General features: G+C 39.1%; 1 protein-coding gene across 1 annotated transcript; it reads right to left on the reverse strand.

Moving 5' to 3' along the window:
* Nucleotides 1-5,210: 5,210 nt before the first annotated feature.
* Nucleotides 5,211-13,499, reverse strand: coq5 (coenzyme Q5, methyltransferase). Its single transcript, XM_084054610.1, has 7 exons — nucleotides 13,287-13,499; nucleotides 10,990-11,139; nucleotides 9,911-10,141; nucleotides 8,858-8,964; nucleotides 7,937-8,025; nucleotides 6,387-6,498; nucleotides 5,211-5,673 (listed from the first exon to the last, which is right to left on the reverse strand). Exons 1-7 carry the CDS (start codon nucleotides 13,495-13,497, stop codon nucleotides 5,572-5,574), a joined length of 1,002 nt encoding a protein of 333 aa, XP_083910736.1. The 5' UTR covers nucleotides 13,498-13,499; the 3' UTR covers nucleotides 5,211-5,571.
* Between the last annotated feature and the right edge of the window lie 1,825 nt (nucleotides 13,500-15,324).

A 15,324-nucleotide genomic window follows, 5' to 3' on the forward strand; every position in this document is an offset into this window, starting at 1 on the left:
CGTTATCCCAGTGACCCAGAGAGCTAAGCTCCTGGCAGGTGCCACCATGCCGAGCAGCTCAAAGGGTAAGGGATCAGACTAAGGGCAATCCATAGTTAAAACAAACATGTTACAGAAACCAAAGCATTCCAGGCAGGAGATACCAGCCACGACAACACCTGTGCAAGGTAGAAGCCCCTCCTGGGTAGGTTTGGGCATGAAATGGAATCTCCTGGACCCAAAAGAAACCACCAGTGATGGAGCCTGGTACAGTATGTAAGAACTATTATATAAACTGTTGCCTGACTCATTATGCCAATATTCCTTTAGTATTGTTTAGGATGTGTTCAGAACAGAGCGCTGCTGTGAAGGAAACTGGGGTAACACTTTACTTAAAGGCTGGGTCTATAATGCATTCTTAATGCACTTATAAGGCTTCATAACACGCGTTATAAATATTTATAACTATGCATAACAACTTATAACATTCATTTCAAGGACCCCCACATTGATATATTTGGCAACAGACCCCCCCATCTGAAAAGCTATTGTGCCAAGGACCCCCATTCAAGATTTATGTTTAAAAATTCTGATCGGGCAGAGAGCTTGTAGATCGGTTATTTTCAAATGGCCAATGTTTGTGATGCTATATTAACTCATTTAGCTTCTCTACTACAATGCCTAAATTGTAATATTGAAGTGATTTATCATCTGCTCATGCACTTTTAAAGAGAAATCATTCCAATCCGTATACAACTCAGACCACCAGAAGTGGGCTTGAGTCCTGTGGGGTGCACCTGAGTGAGGTCTAGAGTTAAATGAAGAAATGAAATGACGTCATTGTGCCAGATTATATTTGAAGTTGAAAGCAGTGTGATATTTTCGTAGTTAAAATAAGTGTTAAATACTCTGTATTTTGTTATAGGTTGTCTGTTAAATAACAGGGGTCTCCCCCCATATCTCCAGTTCTTTAGAAAATGTAAAATACATTTTGAGAGATACCAATTGTTTCCCAATCAGGAGAGCGAACGCATATGATGACACTGTTGGGCCAAAGTTCCAGTTGTCCAGAATATATCTCTAAATTCAATGTGTGGAATGCAGGATGAACCCCACTGATTATAGTGACCCCATGGGCTTTCCTCTAGCACAGTGGTTCTCAAACTTCAACATTTCAAGGACCCCATTACTCTGTGTATAAATGGAACCTTTAATATTTAGTTCGATTTGTACACTCTCAGAGTTACAGTCCTGTTAAGGGTCCGTTTGGACCCCCTCAAGGAACCCTGAGGCTTTTAGAACCACTGCTCTAGCGCCTCCTTCGAATACATAATGTAAGCCCCCTTGTAGTGTGACTGTGTACCAATCCTGTGAGTATACTGTTTTTTTAAATATATATATTCCATTTGGAACAAAGACTTTGAGGGTCTTTTAGCTTGGTTTATACTGTAGACGTTACTATATTATGATGATTTAATTTCTGAAGGGGGGGGGGGATTTCAGGGGCTATGTATGTTTTGAAATGTGAAAGATGGCTACATGAAAGATTCAATTGGAGAAATTGTTTGGGAGGAGTATGAAAAAGCTATGTTATCCATAAGAAATAAACTCAGCCTTGTGGAAAATCTACTGTGATGGACTTAAAGTGGTGGACTTGAAGTTTACAAAGCATGATGTAATGCATATGTGGATAGAACTCTTCTTCATTCCTTCAATAGTGTTAAAGCATCATAACATTATAGCGGCTGTGGGAGATTTTCATGGTAGGAGTCACAAAGACATACATTTTCTACAATAGATGATCAATTCTCAGCAGCATTTATTATATTATATGAGGCTTAACATATGTTTCATGCTGCTATATATTTATAGAAACTGTCAAATGTTTGTATGCTACCAATAGTGTAGGCTAAGCTAATATACAGCAATTTTGATGTTGGGCAGATCAGATGTCTCCTGTCAGAATTGACAACAAGTGTAGAAAATGTCTGAGATTTAGAAAAGTTTTATTTCAGGCTTGAGGTTTGACTGATGACAAAAGAACTGTTATCCGTACTGCCTTAATGCAGGCCTGGGTATGGGAGGGAAATCGTAGACTAGTGGCAGTGGTGGAAAAAGTACTCACAATTTTTACTTAGGTAAAAGTATCAATACTGCAATGTATACGTTGCAAGTAAAAGTCTGGAATTCAAAATATACTAGAGTAAAAGTATTGTGCACGCATTGTGAGCTTGTAGATCGGCTATTTTCAAATAGCCGAAATGTATAGGGTATATTGATGTCAGTTCAAGCTGACACCTACTCCCTTTATGACACTATACAAACGAAATATATCAAGATATGCAGTTTAGTTTTCATATATATCGTCGTTTGTTGTGCTGTTGCTTGTCTGGATTGTTTATGGAGCAGTTTGGAGCACAATTGAAACAAAACTCTGGCTTTTTGTGATAAAACATTTGGCTTCAGATGAGTAATAAGTACCAAAAGCTCACTTTGTAAAGACACTCTCTATACGATCCAAAGGTCCTGGGTTCAAATCCTATTGTGCTTTTGACTCCACTACATTTATATGAAGTATAAATATATTATGAATGAATTCCACTTAAGCCCCATTTCAAATATAATGAACATAGTAAATATAATATAGTAAAAATATCTTATCTACAAACTCACAACACGTCACATTTAGACGTGCTGTGAGCTTGTAGATAAGCTATTTTGACATGTTTTTTCTGGCATTTTTTCCTTGATGTACATGAATCGGATCTGAATCACATTCCAAGTGGTTCGAAATTAGATTCTAATCAGATTTCTGAAATCTCGTACACAGAAGCTTGATTAATACTTTGTCATACAACGGTGTCGAAAATAGCAGATCTACAAGCATCAGTATCGACGCGTGCATACTTTTCTTTGGTTAAATATTTATTTAAAAAAAAGAAAATCCCCACTTCCACTTTTCAATATACTCCTTCGTCGCCTCTTTTGCTGGACAATATATAGAGGATGAAATGCATAATTGATTAAATAATATAAAGGTAATATCAAATACATTATCAAAAATGAGAGGCAGTGACGCTTTATAAGCAAGACAGTCTTGCATTATATTATTATTCCTCATTTTGCTGGGGAACCCCTGAAACCCCTTTACTGTTACAGAGAACTGCCGCCTTAGAATATCTGATGATGGGACATAACTGAATGGTTAGAGAGCCCGCCTGGGAAGCCTTAAGTCCCAGGTTCTATCCCAGGCCTCAGAAATGTATCAAAGTGTCCCTGAGCAAGACACTTAACCCCTAAATCCTCCCTGAGGTGCTGCACTCATAGCACCCACTGCTCCTGTTACTTAGGATGGGTTAAATGCAGATACCGCATTTCACTGTGTATACAAATATAATATAAGATCTATCACTATTATAACACTATACGGTATTCAGGCTAAGGACCCCTTAGCTGACAGAGAAATAAAGCATGGATGTACTATATTGTATAAAACTGTGTTGCAGATTAAACTTCATATCAAGCTTCATATCTCTGCTGTTGGGCAGAAACCAGCTAACACCAAAATGTTCATTTTTGGTGAGATGAAAAAACAAAACTAAAAGTGATGTTAGGAGGTTTTGTCCATCATTGATAAGAACAGCTAAATGGACCTCCAAGCTCACAATGAGGTTGGAGGTCAAAGGGTGCAGAGCCTGGAGTTGGCAAAACCTGCAAACTCCACCCCACTTTGGTGGAGTTAGCTGGTTTAGCAGAAGCTCTTTTTAATACTTGTCATTTGTTCAATATTGTTTTAACCAACACAGACGTAAAGGGTGTTCAATAGCACTGATTTATGAAAAAAAAAGAAAAAAGCTGAAAAATGTAGTTAGCTGGTTTCTACCAGACAGCGACGAATACAGTACATGTTTGACAGCACTGTCAAACAAACATCAGTGTTGTGTAAATTAATGTTTTTTCTTTTTATTGTATTTTGTTTTTACACATGATAGTTTCAATTAGTGCGCGACACCGTCATGCGACGGAGCATAAATTAGGCTTAATAATGCCTCGGTCTTGGTTAAGTTAAGAACGTCAGATCCGTAAGGACATCAAAGTCCGTAGTCAGGGGACAGTCAGCCACAGACAGATTACAGTCAGCCACAGACAGATTACAGTCAGCCACAGACAGTACAGTCAGCCACAGACAGATTACAGTCAGCAACAGACAGTACAGTCAGTCTCAGTCTATACACCTGTGTCCTACACACCAGCTTGGGGCTTTGTTGTTCATTCCAGATTTATAGTTGGTCATCTTGCCAACCCCATTTTGTCACTGACCTCTATACTGTATCAACAATTAACGTATGAGTGAATATACGTAAGTGTATTACAATCAACAGGCATCTGTCATGGTTCTGTAGTAGTCCATGTGCAAGTGTGCCAGAGTCAAGCAGATATCAGTAATCGAAAAGAACTAGGACTTGGTTGTGCAGCCGCTTTGTAGTGGACCTGTGAGGATCAATCTGTGGCGGACTGCGCTCCTCATCCCCACAAGCACATCATAGAATGAATGAGGGCAGATGGCAAGCTTCCTCTTCACCTAATATAAGGGTACACAACTGGTTCATACCTCAACACAATGAATGTGATGAAGATAAAGTGAGCATTCTCAAGTTACAGGCTTTTTTTGGTCCCCTTTCCCCTATTCGGACTTGCCAAATTTGCCTCTTTTTCAGGGGGGTCTAAAGAATTGGCAAAAATAATTAAGTTCACAACAATCCTTTTCATCAATAGGAGACCCTGAAGATAAGAAAAACACATGATTGAGTTTTGGGGTACCTCAAAATCTGAGGGCCTCTGCTGCTAGACTAAATGTTTCTCCATTATTGATTAAAATATTATTAATATTATTTGGCATTCCTGAGTACAAAGAACAATTTTTCAGTTAGTATACTTACAATACATGTGTAAGGCATGTAACACTGACACTGAAACAGACTGTCCTCATACATACACAGCACAATACACCCATCAGGCCCAGGGCCGAGTCTAATGCATCATAACCTCTTGGAGAACCAGGACTGTTTTAAAAAAAAGGTCCACCTAACATTGAGTTCCTCCAGGAAATGTTCCCTGTAGTGCTACTGTCGTCCATTGAACTGGTTTCCCATGTCCTTGTTGCAGGAATCCCTAACGTATGTGTGCTCAGTATATTGTTTGAAATCATTATTTTCACTCAGATACAGAGAGCATTGATATCTGCAGGTTTTTGCATTTATTGTACAGATGTGGACATTTGCAAAACATTTTCACAAATATTTTTTCACTGACTCACCAACAGCTACTGTAAGTACTGAACCAGTACATTCTAAGCTCTTTTTGCATTTCAGCGTGTGTTTTTTTCATGTTTTTGAAAGCTTCACTGAACAGAGAAATAAATACACTTAGCAAATATACACAGCATGCGTCCTGTGAACTGAGCTCTAGTCTGATACAGGGCATTGTGCTTATGCCACAGACTCTTGTACTTTGTCTTTGGTACAAGCAGGAAAGCCCACAGTCACAGAGCCAACAACAAATGAGTGTTTAAAGGGGCAGTGGATGAAAGTGTCACAGCTTGAAGCCAGAATGAAGGGCGACTACACCTCCAGTAAGGTTGTGATATTGGACACGGTAGAAACCAGCATCCTCAATCATACCTTTGAAGGTCTCCTGTTGACAAAATAAAAATAGTATAATACAAATTGTGTGTAACACAAGAACAGAATTGTTAAGTCAAAACAGGATTCGGCATCAAATAAAAATAATAAAAATATATCATAACTTGATACAGAAACTAGGGGTGCAACAGTTAATCGATTTAATCGATTACAAAAAAGATAATTAATAATTTAATAATCTACCCCTATTTTGGACATGTCTTTATAGGCAATTTACATAATAAATACGGAAAATAGCTGCTCTAAAAGCTCACGATGACAAACTATGAATACAATTGGACTTAATTGATTCATTGTTATATAGAAATAAAATAAAACATTTGACAAAAAAAAATCTAGGTTATTTGATTAACTCATTCCCTGCCAAAAACGTAAAAAACTTAATTAACCAATTCTGCCAAGAACGTAAAAAACGTAATTTTTTTTGGGGCCCATTTGACCCAAAAAAAGATCTAGACTCCCATCGAAGATCTAGACTCCCATCCACTTCCTTGTTAACTTAAAACTTAAACATTCTGTATCTCGGCTCCTGAGTACTTTTTTTTTTTCAATGAAAAATCTCTGGCAGTGGGCAAACGCGGAAAGCAATAATTGTGCCAGTGAATGAGTTAATCATTCGCTAAGACAATAATCGATTGCTGCAGCCCAAACAGAAACCTTATTAAACATGTGAGCATGAGCAGTGAGTCAGTTGAGCAGTCTGACCTGGTCAGGGAACTTGCGGATGCTCTCCACCAGGTACTGGTAGGACTTCCAGTCCCCTGCGATCACCTCCCCCAGCACCGGGATCATCTGAAAACTGTATGCATCATACATCCTGCGGAATGACATGGCACCAGTTACCGTCATGCTAATATCATTTTAAAAGCTGGATATTAAAATAATGTGGAAATAAACAGCACTTATGTTATAATTTGGAATTCTTATAAAATTCTCATTAACTCATTCAGTGCCAAACTTATTTATTCATGTTAATGGAATTTTGGTTCTGAGTGCCACAGCCAAAATTCATTGTAAAAAAAAAGTGCTTAGGAAGCGAGATACAGCCTTTTTAAGTTATAGGTTAAACAAGGAGTGGATGGAGCAGCAAATCTTCAAATCATCATATCTTGGGTTCTGAACATGTTTTTCCCAAAAAAAAAAAAAAAAAAAAAAAAACTTTTATTTTGAAATCTTTTTTTTATTTTGAAATTTTTTTTATGACGGATTTGACGGATCGTGGCGCTCTGGGCGTCAGGCCACGTGACGGATTTGACGGATTGTGGCACTCAATGAGTTAAGCAGCTAAATCTGTCCCACCCTTAACATACATTTTCTTTCAACTTAAGTTTCAATATTCAACAGCTGTTCTACTGCTATGTGTGACATTGTTCAAACTTTATTATTCTTTAATGCACTCATAATAGATTTTTTCTTTTTGCTATTTGTATAAATAAATATTCAGATGTACATTTGACTAATCATGTGAGATCTGAACAAACACTTCTAACAAAAATCATAGAGGCATTTGAACTGTTTCTCAATAAAAATTATGGAAGACAGCTTTCCATATTCTCACATCCATGTATAAGAATCAATCAGTGTTTTTACAAAACATAAAAGTTCAAAATAGCTCCACCATCTGGCCAATCTGTATAATTAGTAATCTTCTGAGTAGTGGGTGACATTTTCAACCTATCTGCTAAGTTTGGGAACTGTAGTATGGACGTTTTTATTGGACTTTAGTCCAATAAAAGTCTTTCATACTGTAGCTGTTAAGGTGTCTGAAACTCACATACATTTAGGATGCAAGGAAGAAAGAAAGAAAGAAAGAAAGAAAGAAAGAAAGAAAGAAAGAATGCTTGGAGAAAATTCTGTGCTGGTTTAAGGGTGTATTGTCAAATATTTGGGTGAAAAAAGGGGTGATGGGACTTCTGGACTGACCATAGGTAGCAAAATATATGGGGAAGATAGACGAGGAATACCCCAAAAACCCAGTGGAAAGGGATTTTGTTATTCTAAATTGACTTGGCCAATTGGACTTCAAACCCTAAGTAGCAGCTGAGACTTTGGATCCATCTGCAGAGTTTAGACATTTTTGGTCTTAACAGAGCTCCAGATACTTTCAGGACGGAAGAAATGGCGGACCAATAATCCTTAAAAAAAACAATAGGGGTTGAGCAGCAGCAGTGCTAGGACCCAAAATAATAACAAGCAGGTATAACTATCCATCCAAGTAAAAGGTTTTTTACATTACATTGCTTCTGTGTCCTCACCTAGCCAACAGAGGGTTGGTCACTTTGCTGAACTCTAAGCACATGAACCTTCCTCCAGGCTTCAGTACCCGCAGTGCCTCTTGCAGTGCCTGAACATAACAAAGAAATTGCATTTAGAAGCATCTATTATCAATGACAGCGACTCCACAGGATCACTTAAAATGAATTGACTATGCATGACTCAGAGGTGCACTACTAACATAGCCAGAGTGCCCTGGTGAGGATTGGCTGAACCCAAGAAGAAAACAAAGGCTCTTTTTTTCAGGGTTTCATAATAATAATTCATGCAATTCATATTGGAGTTCTCAACGGGCCTGGAAATTAAGGCCTGGCCCTAACTGGGCCCTACTGGCAGATCTACAAGCTCAAATGCGTCGCCCGCGTTTCGAGCTTGTGGATCTGCTACTTTTGAAGCTTTTGTGTGACGCTGTAGTATGATCAAGTGGGGCATTCATTTACTAAAACACACAAAAAGTTTCAATATGGAGACGTTAAAGGGGCTACACCATGAATTAAAAAAATATATATTATATATAAATATTGCCCCCTAATACGTTTTAAACAGGTTGTAAGCCTAAAAAACATCCAGATATTGTTTCTCACAATCTGACTGTCTGTCATTCCAAGCTTTTTCAGCTGCAATACCAAAACATCCTATTGGGCAGGGGGGGGCTACTGAGCAATTCTGTCTGGCCATCGTCAATGCAAAATCAGTGCAAGTGACATCACTTGCACAGCCATTCTGAAATGGCCTGTTCAGACACGCCCATTCAGGAAATCCATGAAATGAGCATGAATGACTGAATGTTAAAAAAATATTTTTTTTTGGGTACAAGAGACACTGGAGAGCCCAAAAAATACTAAAAACCTAAAAAAAAATGAAATTCATGGTGTAGCCCCTTTAAGTGTCTTATCCATCACCTGATCCATGTGGGTGACGTTGCGAATGCCAAAGGCAATGGTGTACACATCAAACTGGTCATCATCAAAGGGCAACTCCTCTGCGTCTCCCACCACCCAGGACAGGCCTGTGTCACACAGCAGTGCACAAAACAAACATACCAGTCACCACACCAACAAAACAGGGGGGGGGGAAATAAACCTTTTTTTAAAGTCGTCGCTGTCGGGTGGAAACCTTGTATGACCAAAGCCATTCCTTTTAAAACAAAACGACTGTGGACAGTTCACAAAGCTGCCTACCAGAGACATCATCGGTAGGCTGGTTTGGTCACCTCAAATAAGCTTTTGAACATTTTATTTTATTTATTTATTTTCATTTCTTTGACCATTTAAGACCTGGAACGCATCTGTGTCATTTTAAGATTTCTTTAAAATGGCTAAAAATAGCAGATTTACAAGCTCATGCTATTTTTTGAAAAATCATGGGAAATTGTTGCAAATCTTTGAATATACCGGTATGTATTTTTAAAGCAAACATTTTCAACTCAAATCTTTGCTTCTGGGGGATTCTACAATTGTCTTCTAAATCCTAACAGAAATCCTCAGAAAAATATTGCTGTTGCTATAATATCAGTGCTTTTCATGTCAAGGACCACAAAATGATATGTATTTGGCCGCGGACCCCCAGCTCAAAAGATGTGTTCCAGGGACCCCCAGAAGCCAAGATTTGAGTAAAAAAAAATGTATTCAAAGATTGGCAAACATTTTCACGTTTTTTCTAAAATAGCAGATACAAGCTCATAGCGCGCCACTCGGTGACGCACAGCTCAAAGAAATCTAAAATGACACAGATGCGTCCCCGGATTGACTGGGTTAATTAATGCAAGAACAATGGCTTCTATTTCAAGATACCAACTTTCTAGTAAGAGAAAGGCTGTAGTTTCCATTAGCTTGGAATCCCCATCGACGGTGTCATTGATAGGCAGGTTCACAGCCCACCAATGATTCTAAATGTGGGTTCCTTCATATTTAGTTGCCCAGCCCTACTCTGAGCTTCCCGTTTGGAGAGCTTACCGGCGGTAGCCACGCTGTCGGCTTTCTGCTTGCCCACTTTGAGCATCTCCTTGTTGATGTCGCAGACCACGGCCCTGGACTCCTGGCCGGGCTCGCCGGCCTGGTCCTCTGAGCCGTAGTACTTGCTGGAGATGTCCTGCCATGACGGGGTCTGCATGGACGCCATGGCCCTCCGCTGCCGGCGCTCCTGCTGGGAGCTCACATAGTCCAGGAAACGGAAGGCAATGTCACCTGGGTGGGAGCATTAGAGCTGTCACCATTACAAATTGAAGTTGGCGATTAATTGTCACACAAATAATTGTGATTAACAATCTAATTGTGTTTTTGGCATTCAAAATGGGAACATTATGAATACAATTTTAATTTCGGTTTGGGTTTTTAGGCTTCATAATCACAAATTGCACAGGGCAGATAAGACAAATAACTTAAATATACAAAGACATTACTGACACTTTTAATAATCTTATACTTTCAAAAACATTTTTAAAAAATGGCAGAAATAGCTGGTCTACAAACATTTTTCAACATGGAAACGAGTATGACGATAATGCAAAAAATAACACGCACACGCACATTAATTGTCTTGATGAATAAAATCCTGTGTTCATTTGTCCATTTCTAACTCTGAGTGTAAAGTCCAGGGTAGACAGTTTTTTCCCCCTCAGGTTGGTTGCAGGTGCGGTAGTCTCAAAGACTAAGAGGAACAGGAGTGGTGAAAGACTGGCAGCCAAATGTTTTTTTTAAAGGTGGCTCCTTACACAGAGACTAGTAAAATAAACGTATGACCGAACCAAACGTTTCGGTCGTAAGACCATTGTCAGTGGTCTCTATTTGTACCATTGTAGAACTATGTTGTTCGTCAACCTGTGAATATTTAAAACAAAATAAAATATTTCTAATAATCAATAACAACATTATCAAATGTCCTGTTCTGCCAGAAATAAGGTTAATGAATAATACTGCTAAAATGCGCTGGCGGCATTACCTAGTCGGGAATACATTTTTGGTTGTGGTGATAGTACTGGACTGGTCAGGCAGGCAGTTATTATACACAGGGCACATGACAAAGTAAATCCTACCTGTGCCTCCGGCCACGTCCAGCAGGCGTTGTCCAGGCTGAGGGTTCATGATGTGTAGTAGCATGTCTTTCCACAGTCTGTGTACGCCTAGACTCATGGCATCATTCATCACGTCATACTTCTGGGCCACGCTCTCAAACACCTTGTACACTGAGCAGACATGGAGACAGGAGAAACAACAACAACTGGGTTAATGTGTTCAAAGCTCAATAGCCGTTTGAGAAATTCTGCTTCTTCTTTTCGTGTCTTCGAAGCATGTTGGTTATGCTCAACCTTTTCACGCCGTGACACCTCAAAATATTCATATTCGAAGTGGGGACCCCCCACCCTGACAAGCACTTGGAACTGTTGGAGTTGACTTGGATTTAGTTTGACTCGGTTCCACAGATAAAAATAGCAGATAGACAGATTGCCTCTTTCTTATATTATTTGACAATTTGGCAAATTTAACAGTTTTTATAGTATAGTTTGTTGATTACTTTAGATGCAGTAATGTCTTTTTTTCGTCTTTTTTTAAGTATTAAAAGGGTCTTAAAAGTACTTAAATTGTCACATAACTGTCATCAGGGGACCTCCCTGGGGGTCCCAAACCACAGGTTGAGAATGAGAACCAGTGGGTTATATAACAGTTTCCCTATTCTTTACACAGTCCTTTGCAATATTATTGAACGCAGCAAAATCTTTTAAGCTGCGCGGGTTGGGTAGTAGATAGAGGGCAGACAACTGAGACAAATCAGTGCCGCATGGTATGGTTTGCTGCTTCTCCACATTCACAGGTGTGTGGGACAATTTTGGAGCCCCATCTGACCATAGCAGCTTTTGATCGCCCCCATTCCTGTTCTCAGGTGGTTGAGTCTTGAGTGTCTTCCACTGTGGAAGCGCCTGAGAAATATTGTTTGAGAAATAATGAGTGGAGGAGCTACAGTACTGTATGGCACTGACTGGACAGTTATTCACCATCAGAGAGCGAGAGAGAGAGAAGTTTTGTAGTCTGTCCTCAAGTATAACTGGATGCAATGCCTTCAAATCTAACCACTCAATCAAATTCAATACAGGCAAGTGATATTGTTTTTATTAAAACTAAAACGTTTTGATAAGTTAGAAACAGGGGTCTCTCTGTCTCTACAGCTCTTTAGTAAACAGATAATACATTTTCAGGTGGGTTGCCATTTTTAGTAGGAGAGAGCAATCATCCAGCGAGTCTGCTCATTTTTGGTTTTGTTTCATTCATTCCCTGATTGGATAAAATTGGTATCCCGACCTGAAAATGCATTTTCTGTTTACTAATGTATTGCTGTAGAGATGGGTAGACCCCTGCTATTGAACACTTTAGTAGCAATGATATTGACTACTATCAGAATAGAGCTATTTAACACTTATTTTAAATAAATAAAAGAAATCACTTACACCCACTTTAACAGTGTCTTCATTGATGGTCACATAAGAGAAATGAATTGCTTTTTATCAGATAATAGCAAGTATCCACCTAATTATCTGGACACCTTGGTGTGTGTGTGTGTGTGTGTGTGTGTGTGTGTGTGTGTGTGTGTGTGTGTGTGTGTGTGTGTGTGTGTGTGTGTGTGTGTGTGTGTACAAATCCAGTATTTTATACTTTACTGGAGTATTTCCAGTTTTCAGTACTTTTACTTCTACTCCACTACATCTCAGAGGCAAATATTGTACTTTTTACTCCACTACAATAATTTGAAAGCTTTAGGTTTTTCTGCTATTTTCAAAGGATACATTTAGAAACTTGTCAAAATGGGACATTCTGAATAATGAGTACTTCTACTTTTAGTACTTACTGTATATTTTGATGCCAATACTTTTGTACTTTTACTCAAGTACATTTTGAATACTGGTGCTTTCACAATGTAACAAGAGTATTTCTACATTGTGGTACAAAATGTGAGTACTTCAATAAGCCCAGCGGCTCTCAACCTTTTTAGGACGCCCCAAAATAATCATATTTGAACTTGGACCCCCCACCCTGAAAAACACTTGGCATTGTAGGAGTTTAGACAGTACACTTAGTTTGACTAGTGAAAATGGCAGATCTACACGCTCACAAGTTCCAACCCCTCGCAAAGAGACGCGTTGTGAGCTTGCAGATCTGCTATTTTCACATGTTTTGCCTCAATACTTATATTATTTGACACTTTGACCAATGTTTGACCAGTTTTAATAGTATCGTTTGTTGATTACTTTTGTCCTTACACTGTCCTCTGGAACAGTCATGTGGGGACCACCCTGGGGGTCCCGATCCACAGGTTGAGAGAACCACGGCATTATCCTACCTCTCTGTTTCTTCTCAGACTCAGGGACGGTCTCGAAGCCAAAGTGTGTGTTTCTGTCCGCCGCACCGTCGCTGAAACAGCGGCACGCTGAACAACACGCCGTCCATCGCAGCCTCCCTCCATGCTGTCTAACATTAACATTTAAATGTGTAGTATTTAGGTGAGGATCTCTCAGTACCCTCCGGACCAGCAGTCTGATGGAGGCTGCCATGTTGTTTGACTTGTTTCCTTATGCAACGTTACGTCACACTATCGTCATAGACACGCGCCGCGCGACGACGCGATTTGTAGTTTTTTTTAAATTAACCCCAAGTTCAACTTCTTATCATAGTTTTAAATTCCTCTCAAATGCTTTATTTCTTCATTAATACGTGTTATGTTCAGACTTTGCGAGTTACAATAGACTCAAATATTTCAAACTATTTTTAAAAATAAAAATAATAGGCTATTTCCAGTGGTGGAAAGTAAGTACATTTACTCAAGTACTTAATTTAGTGGATTATTTACTGGCAAATATTGTACTTTTTACTCCACTACAATTATTTGAAAACTTTGTAGATTTTTATTATTATTATAAAACATGCATTGACCACTTTATCCCTATATACTTTAGCTATTTACGACGCATATTTGCGACGTATTTTGAGCTTGTAGATCTGCTATTTTCAAAAGATTTGTATACATTTTGAACACTTGTGAAATAAGACATTCTGCATATTGAGTCATTTTACTTTTGACTTCTACTTGTAACAGAGTATTTCTATATCATAATAATAATAATGTTTATTGTCCCCAAGGGGAAAATTGTCTTCACAAGGTCTGTTCACAACAAAAACAACATATCAACATGACAACAAAAACAACATATCACAAGACAACGACATGAGGTCCCCACTGTACACGGAAAACCCTCCTATGGACGGGGCAGTTGGTTTAATGCCGCAATGGCTGAGGGGACAAAACTCCTGCTAAAACGAACCTTTTTCCACTTTAAGGTTCTGTATCTCCGACCAGATGGCATGAGGTCAAAGTAGCGATACAGGGGATGATCAGTGTCATTTGTTATTGAAAGTGCTAAGCGTGTGATGGCCTTATTGTTCATATCAGCAAGTGTGGGTATGGGAAGTCCGATGATTTTGGATATTGCAGTATTGATACTTTTACTTAAGTTAAAAATGTGAGTACTTTTTCCACCACTGGCTATTTCTACTTTTTGTTCTGCAACTAATTAACTAACTAACTAACTAAGGCTCTGTTCCATTCTGGTCAAACAGAGTCAGGGTGCTGATATTGTGCATGTGGGCTCACTGGAATCACTCTGCTACACCAGTGGGTGTCAAAGGTCTGGGAATCCTCATGGTTCCTTGAGGTGGTTCCAAATGGGCAATGGGGGTCCTTGAAATTAGTTTGAGAACACTGTGCTACACTCAATGCAACAGAGCCTTAATTAGTATAATTGGTAACTTGTAAGACCTGTGAAGGAAGTAGGCCCAAGGAAGAGAATCAATTTCTTTCTAATATGGCTGCTGTGCGTTGAGCCTATTAAAAACGGTTTCAGAATAACTGTGTTACAGTACATCTGAAGCTATAGGTTTACATTCCTCTCAAATGATGCGGTATCATATTTTAGTGTCTGCTGCTGTTCGTGCACAGAAAGTGGCAGGGCTTTGTCCTCCATTTAGCTAACGGTGGCATGTCTTTCAGTCTTTATAGGAAAGCAGAAACTGGCATGCATTGTCTCTTTTGTTGCTTTAATTACTGGTCGACCCAGGTTGAGAGGGATAGTCTTACACCAGCAGGCTTTTTAATTGTGCTCTATGCTCTGAGAAAGGTGACAGTGTGTGTGGGACAAGACAGGGCTGTCCCATAGGGCCCTGTGGAACTTTACCCAGCTCACATGCTGTTGTTGCTCTTATAAGGAGTGGTGTGGAAAGTAACTATAACGCTGCTGTCGAGCAGATTGTGGATCTGCTGCTTTTGCTACTTTTGAATTTGAATCCTGAAAAATATTTTTTCCAGTACTTTATACTTCTACTCC

The sequence above is a fragment of the Gymnoscopelus microlampas genome (assembly GCF_963454915.1).
Source record: "Gymnoscopelus microlampas genome assembly, chromosome: 4".
In the NCBI taxonomy this organism is placed as follows: Eukaryota; Metazoa; Chordata; class Actinopteri; order Myctophiformes; family Myctophidae; genus Gymnoscopelus; species Gymnoscopelus microlampas.